Raw genomic sequence first — 16,104 nt, 5'->3', positions numbered from 1 at the left:
GTGAAGGGGGTGTGTGTGAAGGATAGAGTATCTAGCTTCTCGGAGAATGAGGATGAATCCTCTGTCTCCTGTCTCAGTCTCTTAGGGAGTCTTTTGACTTTCCCTCCTTGTCTCCTTGTATCAGTCCGCAGTCTCTGTGGGTCTCTAAGCCTATCCTCACCCACGCCCCTGCATGTTTTGGTTTCTGTCACTGTCTTTCTAGTTGCGTGTGTTTCCCCTTATACCTGTCTTCTTTTCTCCTTTTTCCTATGGCTGTCTCAGATCATAGCACTAGACATCCGTGAGGGACCTTAAAGATCTTTCTCCCTGTCTTTCTTTTTCTTTGAATGTGTTTGTCTCTGTGCCATCTCTCTTCTACCTTCTACCCAGGTACTCCTGCCCCAGTCTCTCTGTGACTCTCTTACTAATCATTTTCTCTCTGTCTCTCTGTCTCTGTCTCTGTCTCTGTCTCTGTCTCTGTATCTGTCTCTCTCTCCACTGAATAAGTAAATTAATTTAGGTAGAATTGTCAACTGAGGGATTCTGAATGCAGATTGAAGCATATTTTCTTCACTTTATTCTTTTTCATGTTTTTGGATGAGGGCAAGAATAGAGTGCAGTATAAAGTCCAGGCCAGAACTTCAAGGAAGCCTGTTCTCTAATTATCATCCGGTATTGCTCTCCATGCTCCCTGGAAGTTGCTGTCTCTGTGAAATAAACAGAGTACGTACAAAGTACAAGAAGCTATGTAAAATCAGCAGATGCCCTCAAGGATAACATTCCTGAAAACAATGAACTAGCCAAAAGTCTAGGATTGAGGACTGGCAGTTTGTCATGTTTACCTGTGGTTTTTATCTGTAAGAACTCTGACCCTCAAATCAAAGAACAGAGCTGCCTTATCTCCTTCCGCCTGCCCATGTCTTTCTTCATCACCGCTTCCCCGAGCAACTTGGGGACACTGGCCATCCCCCATATTTCTTTCCTTTTGATCTGTTTCTTCTTTTATGACTGTGACTAATATGAAAATATATTTCACATGAAAGCACATGCATAACCTACATGAAATTGTCTCCCGTTTTTTGAAGATGGAAGGGTAAGAAGGGAGAAAAATTTGGAACTCAAAATCTTGTAAAAATTTGGGGGGAAAATAAAATATTCTTTGAAAAAAAACAAATAATGCTTGTTCTTGGTTTTAGATAGATATGACCCTATCCCTAGCTGACTACACTAGATCTCTTACATAAGATCTAGAACTCTCTCTTATTTGAACTGACATATCTAGGTGCTGAGTGCATTAGAACTCAATTCACTCTGGGTATTGCCTGGTATATATTCTTATCTGTAGACTTTCTCTGATTTCTATTTACCATTCACTGGCTTAGATAAACGGGTTTATTTGCTTTTCTCTATATGTTTCCTTTGTAGAATTAGCATTTGGCAGGATAGGAGTCAAGCCTTGGATATACAGCATGAAATATGCATGAATATGTGTGTATTATATATACATATATATACACATATGTGTGTGTGTGTAAAAAGTAGGAATTAGGAACTCTGAACTTAGAAATTGTTCTCCTAGAGAAATCATATCTAGGGGAGGCAAATAAACATAATTGTAGCCATATGTCCTTTCTCTGTGGAAAAGGGGATTGCTCCCCTCTGATACCAACCTCCTGTTTCCCTTCCTGGCAGAAGTCTCTAGAGATATTTATTCACACCTCCCTACCTACATGTAGAGGACACACATAATCTACAAGGATGAAACTCAATACACACACTCTTTACATTAAAAAATATTTTTTTAAAAATCTGAAAAAATACATGTGAAAAACTTGTGAATTCAGTGCGAAATCATGTCAAAACAAGTATTTGTAGCAAAATGAGGACGTAGTGCATGTTAGGAGTTCTTTGTCATCTATCCAAGATAATGGGTGGAAAGTGGAATCCCAGAGTGGGTCTTTCTTTAAGAGTAATTTGGCTTTTTTCATGTGGCTTTGAGAGCTTGGATGCCTTTCTTTGACAACTACACGTTCACACCCGGTGACCATTTATCAACCCAGGAACGGCTCTTAGTTTGTTAGAAAGTTCCTTGCGCATCTTGAGATGTCCAACCTATTTGTTTAACTTTATCTCACATTAGTTTCCACGCAGTCCGTGTTCCAGTCAAGGCTCGGTTCTTATTTCCTCCCCCGTTCTTGTCCTGCCTTCTCTCGTCTACACCTCACTGCTCACACCATCAACTCTCCACCATCCCCACCATCGTCAACAGCCACAACCACCACGTTCTTCCCTTAAGCCGCCCTTTGTTTTGGCCGCCCCCCCCCACCCCGTCCCCAGCTCCTCCCTCTGCCTCCGCCCCTCCGCGTGGCATGGCACTTCAGTGCCCACAAATGTCCATCTGTCTCCGTCGCTCTTTCTGAGCATGGAAAAGCGTTTCTTTGGTGGTTGCAGTGGGCGGGGCCGTGAGGGGCGGAGCCGTGAGGGGCGGGGCCGTGAGGGGCGGAGCTGTGAGGGGCGGAGCCGAACGCTGGCCTGGGGGGGTTCGAATCCCCCAAGAGACACTTCCTGCAGGTCACGTGGGCAAGGGGGTGCCGGGCAGGGGCACTTTGGTCTAGACTTTAGGAGGACCGTGCTGGAGGTAAAAAGAGGGAGGGGCGAGGGGGCCGCCCCTATAGATGAAGAGAAGTGAGCGTGGGGGTGGGGTGGGGGCCGTGGAAGAAGGGTGGGCGTGGGTGCAGTGGCCACGAGACGATTGTGTTCTAACCGTCATCGAAATGCTCTCGAACCACGTTCCCCGACCCCACGTGAGCCAGGAGGGAGGGAGGGCCCTGCCCCCACCCCGCCCCCAGGGCTCCTGGGCCTTTCTCCCCCTTCTCTCCAGGTCGCGGCCCCCCACCTGGAAGGGCCCGGGAGAGACGGCAGCACTGCGGGCCCCTGGCCCTGCTGGGGGGCATCTAAGCTGGAAGGGACCTGGGGGCAGGCGGGGGGGGGAGGGGGGAGTGCTCCCAGCCTAGGCCGTGCTCCCCGCCCCCCCCATTTCTGTGCACTGCCCTGCATGTGACCAGCATTCAGGCGGGGGCGGAGGGGGGGAGGAGCGCTCCCAGCCTAGGCCGTGCTCCCCGCCCCCCCCATTTCTGTGCACTGCCCTGCATGTGACCAGCATTCAGGCGGGGGTGAGGGGGGGAGGAGCGCTCCCAGCCTAGGCCGTGCTCCCTGCCCCCCCCATTTCTGTGCACTGCCCTGCATGTGACCAGCATTCAGGCGGGGGGGGGGGGGGCGGAGGGGGGGAGGAGCGCTCCCAGCCTAGGCCGTGCTCCCTGCCCCCCCCCCCATTTCCGTGCACTGCCCTGCATGTGACCAGCATTCAGGCGGGGGGGGGCGGAGGAGAGGGGGTGAACTGGGCTGCCCCCCTCCTCCAGGATCCTCGCAGTGACCGCCCCGCATCGTCGGCCTCGGCACCGTGAGATCTGCAGGGTGGATCCAGCCGCCATCCCCGGCCCTCGCTCCTCCTCCAGGGCCCTCAGGTTGGAGACTCCCCGGTGTTCCCAGACCCTTCCGGGTCTTTCCCGACAGCACCACGTTCCCTCCTTTCTCCTGGCTCCAGGAGACGCACTGTCCTTGCCCCCTGGAGGGGAGCCCTCAGGAACCCCAGGGGCTCCCCCACCTTCGTGGGACCACCTCCCCTGCTCCCCCAGAACTCCCCCGCAGCCACCAGAAGAGGCCGCGGGCAGGAAGAGGAGGGCGTCCAGGAGTCCGGGAGTCCGGGGGCCTGGGCCAGCTTCCCGGCTGACCACCCTGCCGACACCCCGCTCCTCAGTGGCCGCGGGCCTCTGCCCGGCCGCCCCCCTTCCATCCCGCCCCTGCCCCCTTCAGTCTGCCCTCGGGCCCTGACGGTCCTCTCCTCCCCAAAGAAGACATGGCCAGAGCCTGGGGTTCCTCCCTCCCCATCTTCCACCTTGTGTTCTTTTTCACCGCCTCCATCATCTTCCACCTGGGATGGCGGAACCTGAGGGCGCCCCCAGACCTTCCGGCCCCCAGAGTCCAGCTGCCTCCGAGCGCCTGGACGGTGGACCCCAACGGCCGCCTGGGGAACCAGATGGGCCAGTACGCCACGCTGTACTCCCTGGCCAAGATGAACGGGAAGCGGGCCGTCATCCTGCCCAAGATGCGGAGGACCCTGGGCCGCCTGTTCCGCATCTCGCTGCCCGTCCTCACGGAGGCCGAGGCCCTGCAGACCCCCTGGGTCAGCTACGCGCTGGAAGACTGGATGAAGGACGAGTACCGCCGCATCCCCGGCAGCTACATCTCCTTCAGCGGCTTCCCCTGCTCCTGGACGTTCTACCACCACCTGCGCCAGGACATCCTCAGGGAGTTCTCCCTGCACGCCAAGGTCCGGGAAAAGGCCCAGGCCTTCCTGCACAGCGTGCGCCGGGGCCGAGGCCGCGGCCTCACCTTTGTGGGGGTCCACGTGCGCAGGGGGGACTACCTCCGAGTCATGCCTGAGAAGTGGAGCGGCGTGGTGGCGGACAGGGGCTACCTGGAGAAGGCGTTGGGCTGGTTCCGAGCCCGCTACGCCAACGTCGTGTTTGTGGTCACCAGTAACGGCATGGCCTGGTGCCGGAGGAACATCGACTCCTCCAAGGGGGACGTGGTGTTTGCCAGGGGATGGATGGGGCGGTCTGCTGAGAAAGACTTCGCCCTGCTGACCCAGTGCAACCACACCGTCATGACCATCGGGACTTTCGGCTTCTGGGCCGCCTACATGGCAGGAGGAAACACTGTCTACTTGGCCAACTACACCCTACCCAACTCCAAGTTCTTGGAGGTCTTCAAACCGGAGGCCGCCTTCTTGCCGGAGTGGGTGGGGATCCCTGCTGACTTGTCACCTCTACTTAGGAACCACCCTTAGTCCTCCCCCAGCCCAGCCCTTGGTCTGGATCATATCACTAAGGAGGGACTAAGAGGAGAATACGGGATCAGTTCTCAGACTCCACCCTTAAGACAGTCACCCACCTCTCCTTACTCTTCTGCAAAAAAGTCTCCCCTGGGCTCATGTCCACTGAATTTCCACTGTGGATCTCCTTTCCCCAAGGAGGCTGAGTGCCCACAGGTTTGAGTTTTCTCTGGGCCTTCTGTCCAGAGGCACTTGATCGAATAAAGGTTTGTACAATTCACTTAGCCTCTCCATTGGGTGATGGGGTTGGCGATTGGAGGAGGGGTGGTGGAATCTCATTCCTTCATTTGGTTAATAGTAGTAATAAGAATAACATTTATATGGCACTTTAATATTTGCAAGGTATCTTTAACATCTATGTGTATATGACACATACGTATATACATTTTTATACTATATATCTGAATAGCGTTGATAAGAACCTGAGAAGTCATTGGCTTAGGAAGCACCTAGGGGAAGAAAGTGGCCCTTTCCCTTTGTGGATAAGCATCTTCTCTGCAATTTATGGTCTCAAAGGGTAGTGGTGTCCAGGATCTCTGCAGGCCATGGACTGGCTTCAAAAACCCCAAGTTAACATTATCTATGTTTTGTTGTGTTTTTATTCATTTTGTCTAACACTTCCCTGAACTTCTAGCTCAGGCTGCACTCAGAGGAAGCCTAGGGCATTGACAAGGCTCTCTACTCACTATTCCATGTTGCCTTTGCACTTTGTGTATATTACTCACTTAATTCTCCCAGCAACCCTTTGGGGTTGGCACTATTATTCTCATTTTCCAGATGAGGAAATTGAGAGGAGATGGGTTAAGTGACTTGCCAAGGTTACTTGGCATACACTAATACGTGTCTGAGGCAGAATTTCCATTCTGGTTCTCCTAACTCCAGGTCTAGTATTCTATCTAGTGGACCACTTCTGCTCAGTGCCAGGCCATGTTTGTCTCTGTCTCAGTTGTGTTCTCCTCTTTGTCCCTGAGCTTGTCTCTGTGAGAGACACTATAGAGGGAAAAGCTTGGTGTCAGGAAAACCTGAGTTCAGCTCCCATTTCTGACTCTGGGCAAATCACCCCTCGAATCCTTAGTCTCCTCACTTGTAAAATGGGGTTGGGCTAGATGACCTCCAAGGTCCCTTCCACCTCCAAATCTAAACCATCCACCATGTGAATCAAGAATCCCTTTGGCTGGTGGAAGAGACTGAAAAGGAGGAGAGAGAAGAAAAGGGAATAGGAAGTGTTTGGGGCCTGTTTAGACACTGTGTTTTGTGCTTTGTACAATCTCATTGGATCCTCAACAACTTGGCAAGGGTAGGTGCTGTTATATTCCCATTTTACACTTAAGGAAACTGAGGTTAAATGATTTGTTCGGGGTCCTAGAAATAGAGCCTCATCATCCGATTCCCTACCCATCTTTCTTTCTGCCATACCAAGACAGTCCTCTGTACACCTGTGTTAGAGAAGTGCAACCCTTAATGTCTCTAGACCTTAGATTCCTTTTTTGTAAACGAGGAGGTTGGACTAAGTGACCTTTAAGTTCAATTCTAAGTCCTCTAATTATGTACTGCTGTGTGGATTCCTCCCCTCTTCCCCGCCCCCCCAATACACACACACCTTTGCCCAGGTGCTCTCATCTCTATCTTTCTATCTGAATTTCTCGCCCAGGTCTCTGTCCCCTGTGTGAAAGAGGGGTTTCTTTGTGTTGTCATCTCTTTCCTGCAGTCTTTTCCTCCCTTGGTGTCTAAGGCCCAGAGCTCTGAGACAGGGCACCTTAGCAGTCCCAGGCCAGTCCACAGGTCCCAGAATCAGTGCCCACTAGGCTCTTCCAAGTTCATGGTCAATACTGGCCAGTGGTTCAGCAGCCAGTGAGAAGTGGGAATGCAGAAAGAGAAGACCCATACCACCGTTTTACTCTGGAGAAGAGGGTAATGAGAGTATCGAAGGTATCCAGAAGCATTAGAAGGTCAGGGACAATCATTATTGAAAGGAGATGGAGAGTCTCATTATGGAGGCCACAGCCTCCACTGCTTTACAGCTTCTCTCAAGCACTCAGTAAGTACTTAACAGCACCTACCATGTTCCAAGGACTGTTCCAGCTTTTATTTCCTGTCCAGATTCCCCCTGGCCATACCTTCTGATCCAGCCTATTCTAAGTTTGGCCATCAGAAGATTCAGGACACCTGCTGAATGGGCCTTCAACATTCTAATCACTTCTCTCCAGTCAAATGATAATCTGCCTGAATCCATTTGTCTGAGGTCAGCATACTCCCATCCTGTCATACTCTTCCTTCTACAGTAACATGGAACCTCCAGCTGACCGACCCTCTCCGTGCTCTGTAGAATGGGTTCCAAAACGTACCTTCTCTCACTAGCCACCCCTGCCAGCATTGGGAGCACTTTCACTCATTCTCCCCTCCTACTCCCCCATACTCATTTTTCATTGTGGGGGCATCATTGACTCTTCTAGAATCTCCCTCTACTACCACTGCTAAATAACTTCTTCTCCTTTGAGGGTCACTCAGTCCGTATCTACCGCACAATGTAGACTCTGGTGGTTCTTAGCTACTTGCTCCCAAGACATTTGCTTCCTTGGTGAATTCAGTTCCTGGCTCAGTCTTTCACCCTCATATGAAGGAACTTCAGCATAGATACTGATACTCCCTCAAACACCCTAACCAAGTTACTCACTTCCCATGACCTAATCTTCCGTACCACCTTAGTGGCACACAGAGATGGTCATACCCTTGATCTTACTATCATCCACAAGGGTTCCACTTCCATGTTTGTAAACTTAAATTCCTTTACCTGATCATAAATTTTTATCATTCTGTCTTATAACTCCTAATCCTATTCTCTGACCTCACCATGACTCCCAGTCCCTCTTGTTCTTTCCTTGGCAATCATCCTGCACTAGCTACATTCTTCTCCCTTGCCCATGTTGACCCTCCAGTGAACCAGTTCAACTCCACTCTGTCCTCTTTTCTTGAACCCTTTGTCCCCTTATCCTATGTCTGATTATTCCTTGCCAAACCTCATCATTGGATTGCTCCCACCATGCACTGACTTTGATCCTGTTCATACGCTGCTTAATGAAGCTTAATAAAAATGACAAACCTTCCCTTCAGGTCCACTATAAATTTATGTTACATAACCTCAAGTGGGCCCTCTCTGCTGCAAAGCAATCAATTTATGCTTCCCTAAAATAATCACTAATCTCAAAAATGATCGAATGATATCTGTTTGAATCCAAGGCAAACTATTGACAATCATCATAATACAAGTCTGTGCTCCAACCAATGTTGCCAAAGAGGCCAAAGTTGATCAGTTCTATAAAGACTTACAATGTCTTCCAGAAATAACACCCCCACAAGATGTCACATTTATCATAGGGGAGTAGAAGGCTAAAATAAGAAATCAAAAGAGAATTAGAATAACTGACAAGTTTGGCCTTGGAGTACAAAATGAAGCAGGGCAGAAACTAATAGAATTTTATTTTGCCAAGATAACTCACTGGGCATAGCAAACGCTCTTTTTCAACAGCCCAATATGTGACTCTACACATGGACATCACCAGATGATCAATATAGAAATCAGATTGATCATATATTTTGCATCCAAAGGTAGAAAAGCTCTATACAGTCAATTTAAACAAGACTTGGAGCTAATTGTGGCTCAGATTGATGAGATTTTTATTGCAAAATTCAGGCTTAAATTAAAGAAAGTAGGGAAAACTCTCAGACCATATAGGTATACCCTAAATAATATCCTTTATGAATATGAAGTAGAAGTGATGAATAGCTTTAAGGGATTGGATCTGGTAGATAGAGTACCTGAAGAACTATGGACAGAGATTTGGACACAATTTTCCACAAGCCCTCATGACTGACATTATCAAAGGCCTTCCTTGTCCAGCCTAATTGCCATGGGCTGCCAGGTCCTTCTTACCTAACTCAGGTCTTCAGTGATCAGCCAGATAAATGTACGAGAGAAGAGACCTCCAGAGTCAAACAAGTACAGGCTTTATTCTGGATACCAGCTACATGTCAGCATGCAGGATGAGTTCTCCCTTCCAGAGGAGAGAGGAACCCTCCCCCTCTCAGTATGCAGGGCTAGTGCTCCCTGCAGGAGCCCCCTGTGGGAGCCCCCTTCTCGCTCCCGAGGAGCAAAGATAAGGGGAACCCTCAGGCTTTCCTGTCCCCATTTAAGCTCTCCCAGCTGCATAGTTGCTCGTTGACACCGTGCATTCTCTCAGCCCCTTAGCCAATTAACAACAGGTGTGCTCAGACCACGGACCAATCTCAAGGGTGGGATGCTCTCCCCAGCAAGTTTCCACTGAGAAGAGGTGGAAAAACAAGATACCTGGTGTTTCACTCCTCAATTCCCAGCTGTTCCCTGGGGGGCCTCATGAGAACTCTGCAGTTTAGAAGCCCTCACCTTTACCTGACCCGAGACTGTTCACGTGAAAACGGAGCTTACACCCCAACAATTCACAATACTGTACAGGAGGCAGCAATGAAAAACATTCCAAAGAAAAAGAGTAAACAAGCGAAATGACTGTCTGCTGAGGCCTTACAAATAACTGAGGAAAGAAAGAAAATGAAAGGTAAAAGAGGAAGGAAAAGATATACCCAACTGAATGCAGAATTCCAGGGAATGGCAAGGAGAGATTAGAAGGTTTTACTAAATGAGTAATGCAAAGAAATAGAAGAAAACAATAAAATAAGAAAGACAAGAGACCACTTCAAGAAAATTAGAGATAGCAAGGGAATGTTTTGTGCAAAAATAGGCATGATAGAAGATAAAAATGGTAGGGACTTAACAGAAGTAGAAGAAATTAAGAAAAGGTGTTAAGAATATACAGAAGAACTCTATAAGAAAGATCTTAACATCACCATTAATTGTGACAGTGTGGTTATTGATTTAAAGCCAGACACCTTGGAGAATGAAGTCAAGTAGTCTTTAGCAAGCATTGCTAACAATAAGGCTAGGGAAGGTGATGGAATTCAAGCAGAGAAATTTAAAATCCTCAAAAATGATACTGTTAAAGTGCTACACTCAGGTTGCCAAATTTGGAGAACTCAACAGTGGTCGTTGGATTAGAAAAGATTAGTTTATGTGTGACCCTGCATCACCTAGCTGCACATCCCGATATATGCCAAAATGTTTATAGTAGCATTTTCTGTAGCAGCAAAGTACTAGGAACAAAGTATAGGCCATGTGTTGGGGAAATGGGTAAACAAATTGTGGTACATGAAAGTAATGGAATATTACTGTGCTGTAAGAAATGACAAGTGTGATTATGAAGAAAACAGTGAAACACATGAATCAATGTGGGCAGAGCCAAGAAAACATAGTATGGAGTAACTACAACAATGGAACTGGGAAGAAAAAGCCCAAAGCAATCAAAAGCTAATATTGCAAAATTAGTAAGTACTGGGCCCCAAGAAAGAGCTAAAAGAATACACTTCCCTCACTCCTTTGCAGAAGAAGGCGGGGGAGGGGAATAAGGAGGGGTGGCCCATAGATCAAAATATATTGTATATTTTAGAATTTTTTTCAATGTATTGATCAGTTTTGATTTTCTCTTCCTCTTTTTTTCTTTTAAAAAAGTCTTTATTCGAAGGCATGTTTGGCTCTCTGGGCGGGAAAGGGGGGAGGAAAAGGGGTGGAAATAGGCTACAGAAAAACAAGCTATCAATTAAATTATTTTTAATGCTTGGCCCCAAAGAAAAGATTTGAGAAAATGTTCCCTTCCTCTTTTCCCCTTCCCCCTTCCTTCACAGACTTCAAGATGCATGAGTATGAAACATTGCTAATATTGGATTTTCTTTGTGTTTTGTTGAATAATTTTGCTGGGGCTTTTTCTTTTTTAAAAGCAATTCTTTGTGATAAGGGATGACCGTCTGAGAGAGGATTGGGAAAGAGGAATAATATAGGGAGAAATTTAGGCACTATCAAGATAGAAAATATAGTAGTAAAAATCTATTTTTTCAAAAAGAGCCATAGCTTCCACGAACAGAGGTGACATTCCCACTACACTCTGCCCATGTCAGACTTCAGCTGGAGTAGTGTGTGTTCAGTTCTGGGCATCAAGGTTTAAGAAGAGTGTTGAGAAATGCTGGGAAGTTAGGAAAGCAACTAGGATAATGGAGGACCTTGAGTCTGTGTCATAGGAGGAGCAGGAAGGCAGAACCAAAAGTAATGAGTGCCAATCACAGCAAGGCCAGGAAAGCTGCCCCAAAGGAGGATAGGTGGGCTGCCCTTCGTTGGAGATCCTCCAATAGAGGCCAGCTGAGCACTGGATGGGGATTTCTATAATACTTTAGAATAAACAAGTTTACATGTGGATTAAATTAATTCAGCGATTTCTTTTAAGAACTCCAACACCAAGGAACTTCACATTTATATCCAATATAGTTGGACTCTGGTTAATGAGTTTTTCTGTCATTATTAAACATGATTGCATTCTGACTATTTCTTATGCCAGGTGCACAGGTATATTTTTACAGCACTTCTTAAAATGTGGGTTAAGATTCCCATATGGGTTCAAGATCCACAGTTTAAGAATTGCTCAAGGGGTCTGGAGCGGAAAAAACTTGAGGCCTTGGACTAAGAAACTTGTACAAGTGAAGAGGCACATATGGCCTTTTGTGCTCTGGAACAAAAACTTCCTCTAGCTTTGGAATTAAAATAATGTTTTATGTAAAATCATATCCTCTTCCTCATTCAAAGGCAGTGTGACACAGTCTTTGAAAAAGCACTGGCTCGAGGGTTGGTGCCAGAGTTCAAATTCCACCTCTGACCAGGTCTGCTCCTCCCATGGGTCAATCCTTCCCAGTCTCCATTTGGGGGAGGGGCCAAGGCCAGCCAAACTTGATTCACCTCGTGGTTCTGCTTGAATTTCTACACCAAGGCCCTACACATCTTCCCCCTCCTCCTTTCTCCGCTTTCATATCCTTCCTCCATTAAAATATTTGAAGTCAGGAACGATCTGGTCTTTGCTCCTGTTTGCACACCCAGTGCTCAGCACATAGTAAGCACTTATTGACTCCTTGGTTTGCCTTGCCTACTGAGTGGTCTTGGGCAAGCCAATTAACCTTTCTGGGCCTCATTTTCCTTGTGTGTTGGACTGGATGGCATCCGACATCTCTGAGTACCTTGTTGGAAAAGGTGCCAGAAGGATTAGCAAGTAAGACCCAGGCAATGAAAAGTCATTTAAGTTTATTGACATAAATAGGGCAATAAAAATACAACTTAGTCCCTGCCAACAGGGCTGACATATTACACAACTGAAATCATTGGGAAAGGGAGACAAGGAGAGTATTTCCAAAGATAACAAGACAGCTGCTGTCTGGTTCAGATCCAACAGTAGCAGTGACCTTCTCCCACTGCCCAGGGACCCACTTCACAGAATGAGGTTATTAATTCATTAAAAGCAGCTCGAGGCAGACAGTCTCAAAAAAAAACAAAAAGTTGAGTAAACATCCGTCATCAACATTGACTTAGTGGCATTCTGTATGACTCTGGACAGGAAAGGGGTCACAGCAACCCTCTCTACTGGAGAGTCTTCAGCGCTTGGAAGCTCTACCCAACCCCTCAAGCCTAAAGCAGGGTTTCAGATATGCTGAGTCACTAAAATCCTGAGGATGCTTCCCTTCTTTTCCCCCTTCTACATTTGCACTGAACTCAGTCCATCTCTCCTGAAGGTTGCTTACCTCTTTCTTCTCGATAAACATCCTGCCCCCCACTGGATGCCAAAGTGCCTACAAGCCCACCACTGGAGGTTCATTTCTTTGGCTTCAACACTGCCCTTTTAAGGTCCTCTCTTCAGATGCAACATTTATTCCACCAACAATTATCAAGCAAATACTGCTGCAGGGTACTGATTAAAATAAATCCTCAGTTAAGTATCGAATTCTCTAAGTACAATTAAGTGCCCACTACATGTGTGACACTATGGTAAGGATACAAAAATAGGAGAAAAAAAATTCCCTTCCCCCCACCCCACCCCGAAACTTCCAATCTATTGGGAATTCAGCATTTATCTAGGTAAGTAACTAAGGGGAGAGGGGAATGAGCAAAGGCTTCCCATACAAAGTATCCCCTGAGATGAGCCTTGAAGTGATTGAAAATAAAGAAATGCTCAGAGGAAAGACAGATGATCATGTGAAGCAGGAAGGACCTTCGAGGTTGCAAAGTCAGTCCAACCAAACTGAGATCCCAGGAAGTGAAACAATTTGCTCAAGGTCACACAGGTCACTGTGAGTCCTAAAGCCAGGCCATGCTGCTCCCCTGAAAGAATAAAGGGGGGAAAAAAGAAAGGGGAGAGCAAAGGCAAATGATCAAATTTTGGTGGCAAACTCCACCAAAGCCTCCTTTCTGGCCCAAGGTTCCAATCTGAACTCTTCCCCCTAGAAGCAGCTAATACTTAAGAGAATGCAAGTGGACCGTGGAGAAGGCAGAGGGGGTGAGAGCAGCATGCCCCAAAAGGAAGAAAACAGGGTTTAGAGCGAGACAGTCTGGATCTGGGTCTTGGTAAAGCTCATCACCGGCTGACTCCCAGGAGCGAGTTTACGTCTGATTAATACGACTTGCAGAAGTATCCGCCTTCAGCGTTGGGATAAGGAAAATGTATTGTTAACTGTAAAAATGCCACTGGTATTATTGCCTTCTTCTGTTCCCTTCAAGAGGTTTCAGGCCTAACTGCAGAGTTAGCGAGGCAGGGAAAGGGAGGAACAATGGTCCACATCTGCCCACTTAATACACATTTATTCAAAACCATGCCCTCCTGAGACGGTCTTTGAGTAATATTGGCCTCCAATTAAAGTGGGGTTTTTTTAGTGTCAACTAAGGAAAAAAAACTCATTTTAGGGTGAATAGCTATAGGGTTAAAACAAAAGAACTGTGAGGGTTGGTCAGTCAGGGTCTGTCTAAATGACCGCCCTGTGAGACCACGACGGCCGGCACTGTCTAGTAAGGCAGGTGTGATGCCATGAAACTTTTCCTTTATCGCGGATTGATACTGACCAGGTCAATCCAGACACCCAGGATTCCTTGTCCCCTTATCTCTTAGTCTATTGTTACTTAGCAGGGCCCATGGATCCTGCTAATTAAGAGACAAACATTACTCTTCGAGCTTGCTGCTGCTGCTCTAAACAGTGGCATAATTTTGAAATATTGACTACTGATTGATCAGAACGAGGAAAGAACCAAGGCTACCACCCACTCAGCTCAGACTAAGACACTCCCAAGTTCCATCATCAACCTCAGAGCAAAGAGCTGTCCTTCTACAACAAAAGGGAATCCATTGTTTAACTCAAAGTACATCAAAGAGACAGCTGCCTGGTCCTGGGAAGCCAACCGGATCACAAGTCATGGAGCAGAGGTTATTGGGAGGGCAGGGGGAGAGAGATGGGACAAGAAAGAGTTCCATAATGGTCAAGATACTAAGTGACTACAGATGCTCCTACTCCTTGGGACTGAGGGAGGGCTCATTTGGCAGGAGTGGTCTCTGGCCCTGTGGCTTCTGTGGCCAAGGATGCTGAGGCACTGGGGAGAGTATCTGCCAGGGGCGCTGCTGGTGGGCTGGGGGCTAGGGCAGGGGCTACTGGAACAGGGTGCTGCTGCAGGTATTCCAGATACTCTTGCATCCAAGGATACTGCTGGGACTGCTCATGAAGCTGGCGGAGATACTCGAGCCAAAGCCGTCTCTCTGGCTGCTGTCCTCTCTTTAGAGTCTGGAGTCTTGAGGGTGTGCTCGGGGGGGAAGTCCCCCATGATGGGGAGTTTAAACAGGGATGAGACTCCATAGTGAGGGCTGGAGGCTGCAGCCAGGCTCCTGGGCTGGTGGAAGCCTCCTTGGCCAGTGTGGAGGCTGTAGCCACTGTCTCTGGGAAGCCAGGACCTTCCCCAAGGGTCACCTTTGTCATCTTAGATGAGGGGAACCTGGATCTATTGGGCCAAGCTAACTGAGACTCTGAGAGATTTTCCTGGGGAACTTGGCTGGGAGTTGAAGTCTGAGGATTTTTGGAGCCATGAACCAAGGAGCTCTGCTCTCCCTGGTCCTGGGGCTGTCCAGATAAATTCAAGCTTTCTTTTTCTTTCAGCTGTCTTGATTGTTTGGCTCTTCGGTTTTGAAACCAATTCTAAAAGAGGAGAGAGAGAAATCAGATGAAGGCCACAAAGCTATATTTTTTCTTCTCATAAGAATGGCAAGTTTCAGGGAAGGAAGGAAGGGAGGGAAGGGAAGGAGAGATGGAATGGGAAAGAAGGGAAGGAAAAGAGAAAGAGAAGGAAGGAAAGGAAGAAATTCTATAGTACTAAGTACTTTCCAAATATTGTCTCAGCTGATTTGATTTAACGTGGTTTGACTAACAGGAGCTTTGGTACGACATGACTACTCTAGCACAAATTTTTTAAATTATTTCTTTTAAAGGACATCTCAAAAACACTTTACTTCTTAAGAGCAACAGCCTACCTTCTTTAGATTCTGGGACAGCAGTTGTTAACCTGAGATTTGTGAACTTAAAAGATACAGCTATTTTGAAAACTGTATTTACATACAATTTTGTAGCTTTTTTTTTTGTAATCCTATTTTACTTTTTACATTTAAAAACATAATTGTGAGTAGGGGTCCATAGGCTTTACTGGGCAAAAGAGTCCAGGACACCCAAAAGGGTAAAGAGCCCCTGCTCTGGAAATAGAGACTGTACAGAATCAGTATATTGCACATAATAGATGCTCACTGAAAACAAAAATGACCTGTGCATCTGGAGAGGTGACATGGTGTGCTGGAGAGGGCACTAGACTTGGAGTTAGGGAAACCAGGGTTCCTATCCCACATCAGACCCATTTACTAGTAAGGTGACCCCGGGCAAGTCACTTGGCTTCTTTGTGCCTCAGTTTACTCCCCTGTAATATGGATAGGTTGACTGGTTAAGGTCCCTCCTAGTTCTAGATCTGTCATCCTAAGATCATGAAACTCTGAATAAATAGGAGGTAACAGTGTGTGTAAAGTGCTTTACAGACCTTGTAGTGCTATGTTAAATATACACAGAATCACAGGAGGTTTCTGGGAGCTGTCAAGTAGGGATCAAGAAAAGCTCCATGGAGAAGGTGGCACTCCAGCTGGGCTTTGAAGGAAATGAGGGGGTCTAAGAGACAAGCTCAAGGGCAGAGAGGTTCC

General features: G+C 47.2%; 2 protein-coding genes across 18 annotated transcripts in view; one reads left to right on the top strand and one right to left on the bottom strand.

Annotated features, from left to right (window-relative positions):
• Positions 1 to 2,536: 2,536 nt before the first annotated feature.
• Positions 2,537 to 5,153, top strand: LOC140503280 (galactoside alpha-(1,2)-fucosyltransferase 2-like). Its single transcript, XM_072607114.1, has 2 exons — positions 2,537 to 2,617; positions 3,399 to 5,153. Exon 2 carries the CDS (start codon positions 3,896 to 3,898, stop codon positions 4,886 to 4,888), a length of 993 nt encoding a protein of 330 aa, XP_072463215.1. The 5' UTR covers positions 2,537 to 2,617; positions 3,399 to 3,895; the 3' UTR covers positions 4,889 to 5,153.
• A 6,970-nt stretch (positions 5,154 to 12,123) lies between these two features.
• The window catches only part of LOC140503269 (homeobox protein otx5-B-like), a 67,623-nt gene continuing 63,642 nt past the window's right edge, over positions 12,124 to 16,104 (bottom strand). For all 17 annotated transcript variants that reach the window (XM_072607085.1, XM_072607084.1, XM_072607094.1 and 14 more), the window contains one exon: positions 12,124 to 15,064. In XM_072607085.1, coding sequence (XP_072463186.1) covers positions 14,411 to 15,064 — 654 coding nt within the window. In that variant the 3' untranslated portion in view covers positions 12,124 to 14,410. The remainder of the gene's footprint in view (positions 15,065 to 16,104) is intronic.

The sequence above is a fragment of the Notamacropus eugenii genome, chromosome 5 (genome assembly GCF_028372415.1).
Source record: "Notamacropus eugenii isolate mMacEug1 chromosome 5, mMacEug1.pri_v2, whole genome shotgun sequence".
Taxonomy (NCBI): Eukaryota; Metazoa; Chordata; class Mammalia; order Diprotodontia; family Macropodidae; genus Notamacropus; species Notamacropus eugenii.
The sequence above is the reverse complement of the archived record's forward strand: the minus strand, read 5'-3'. Positions and strand labels throughout refer to the sequence as shown.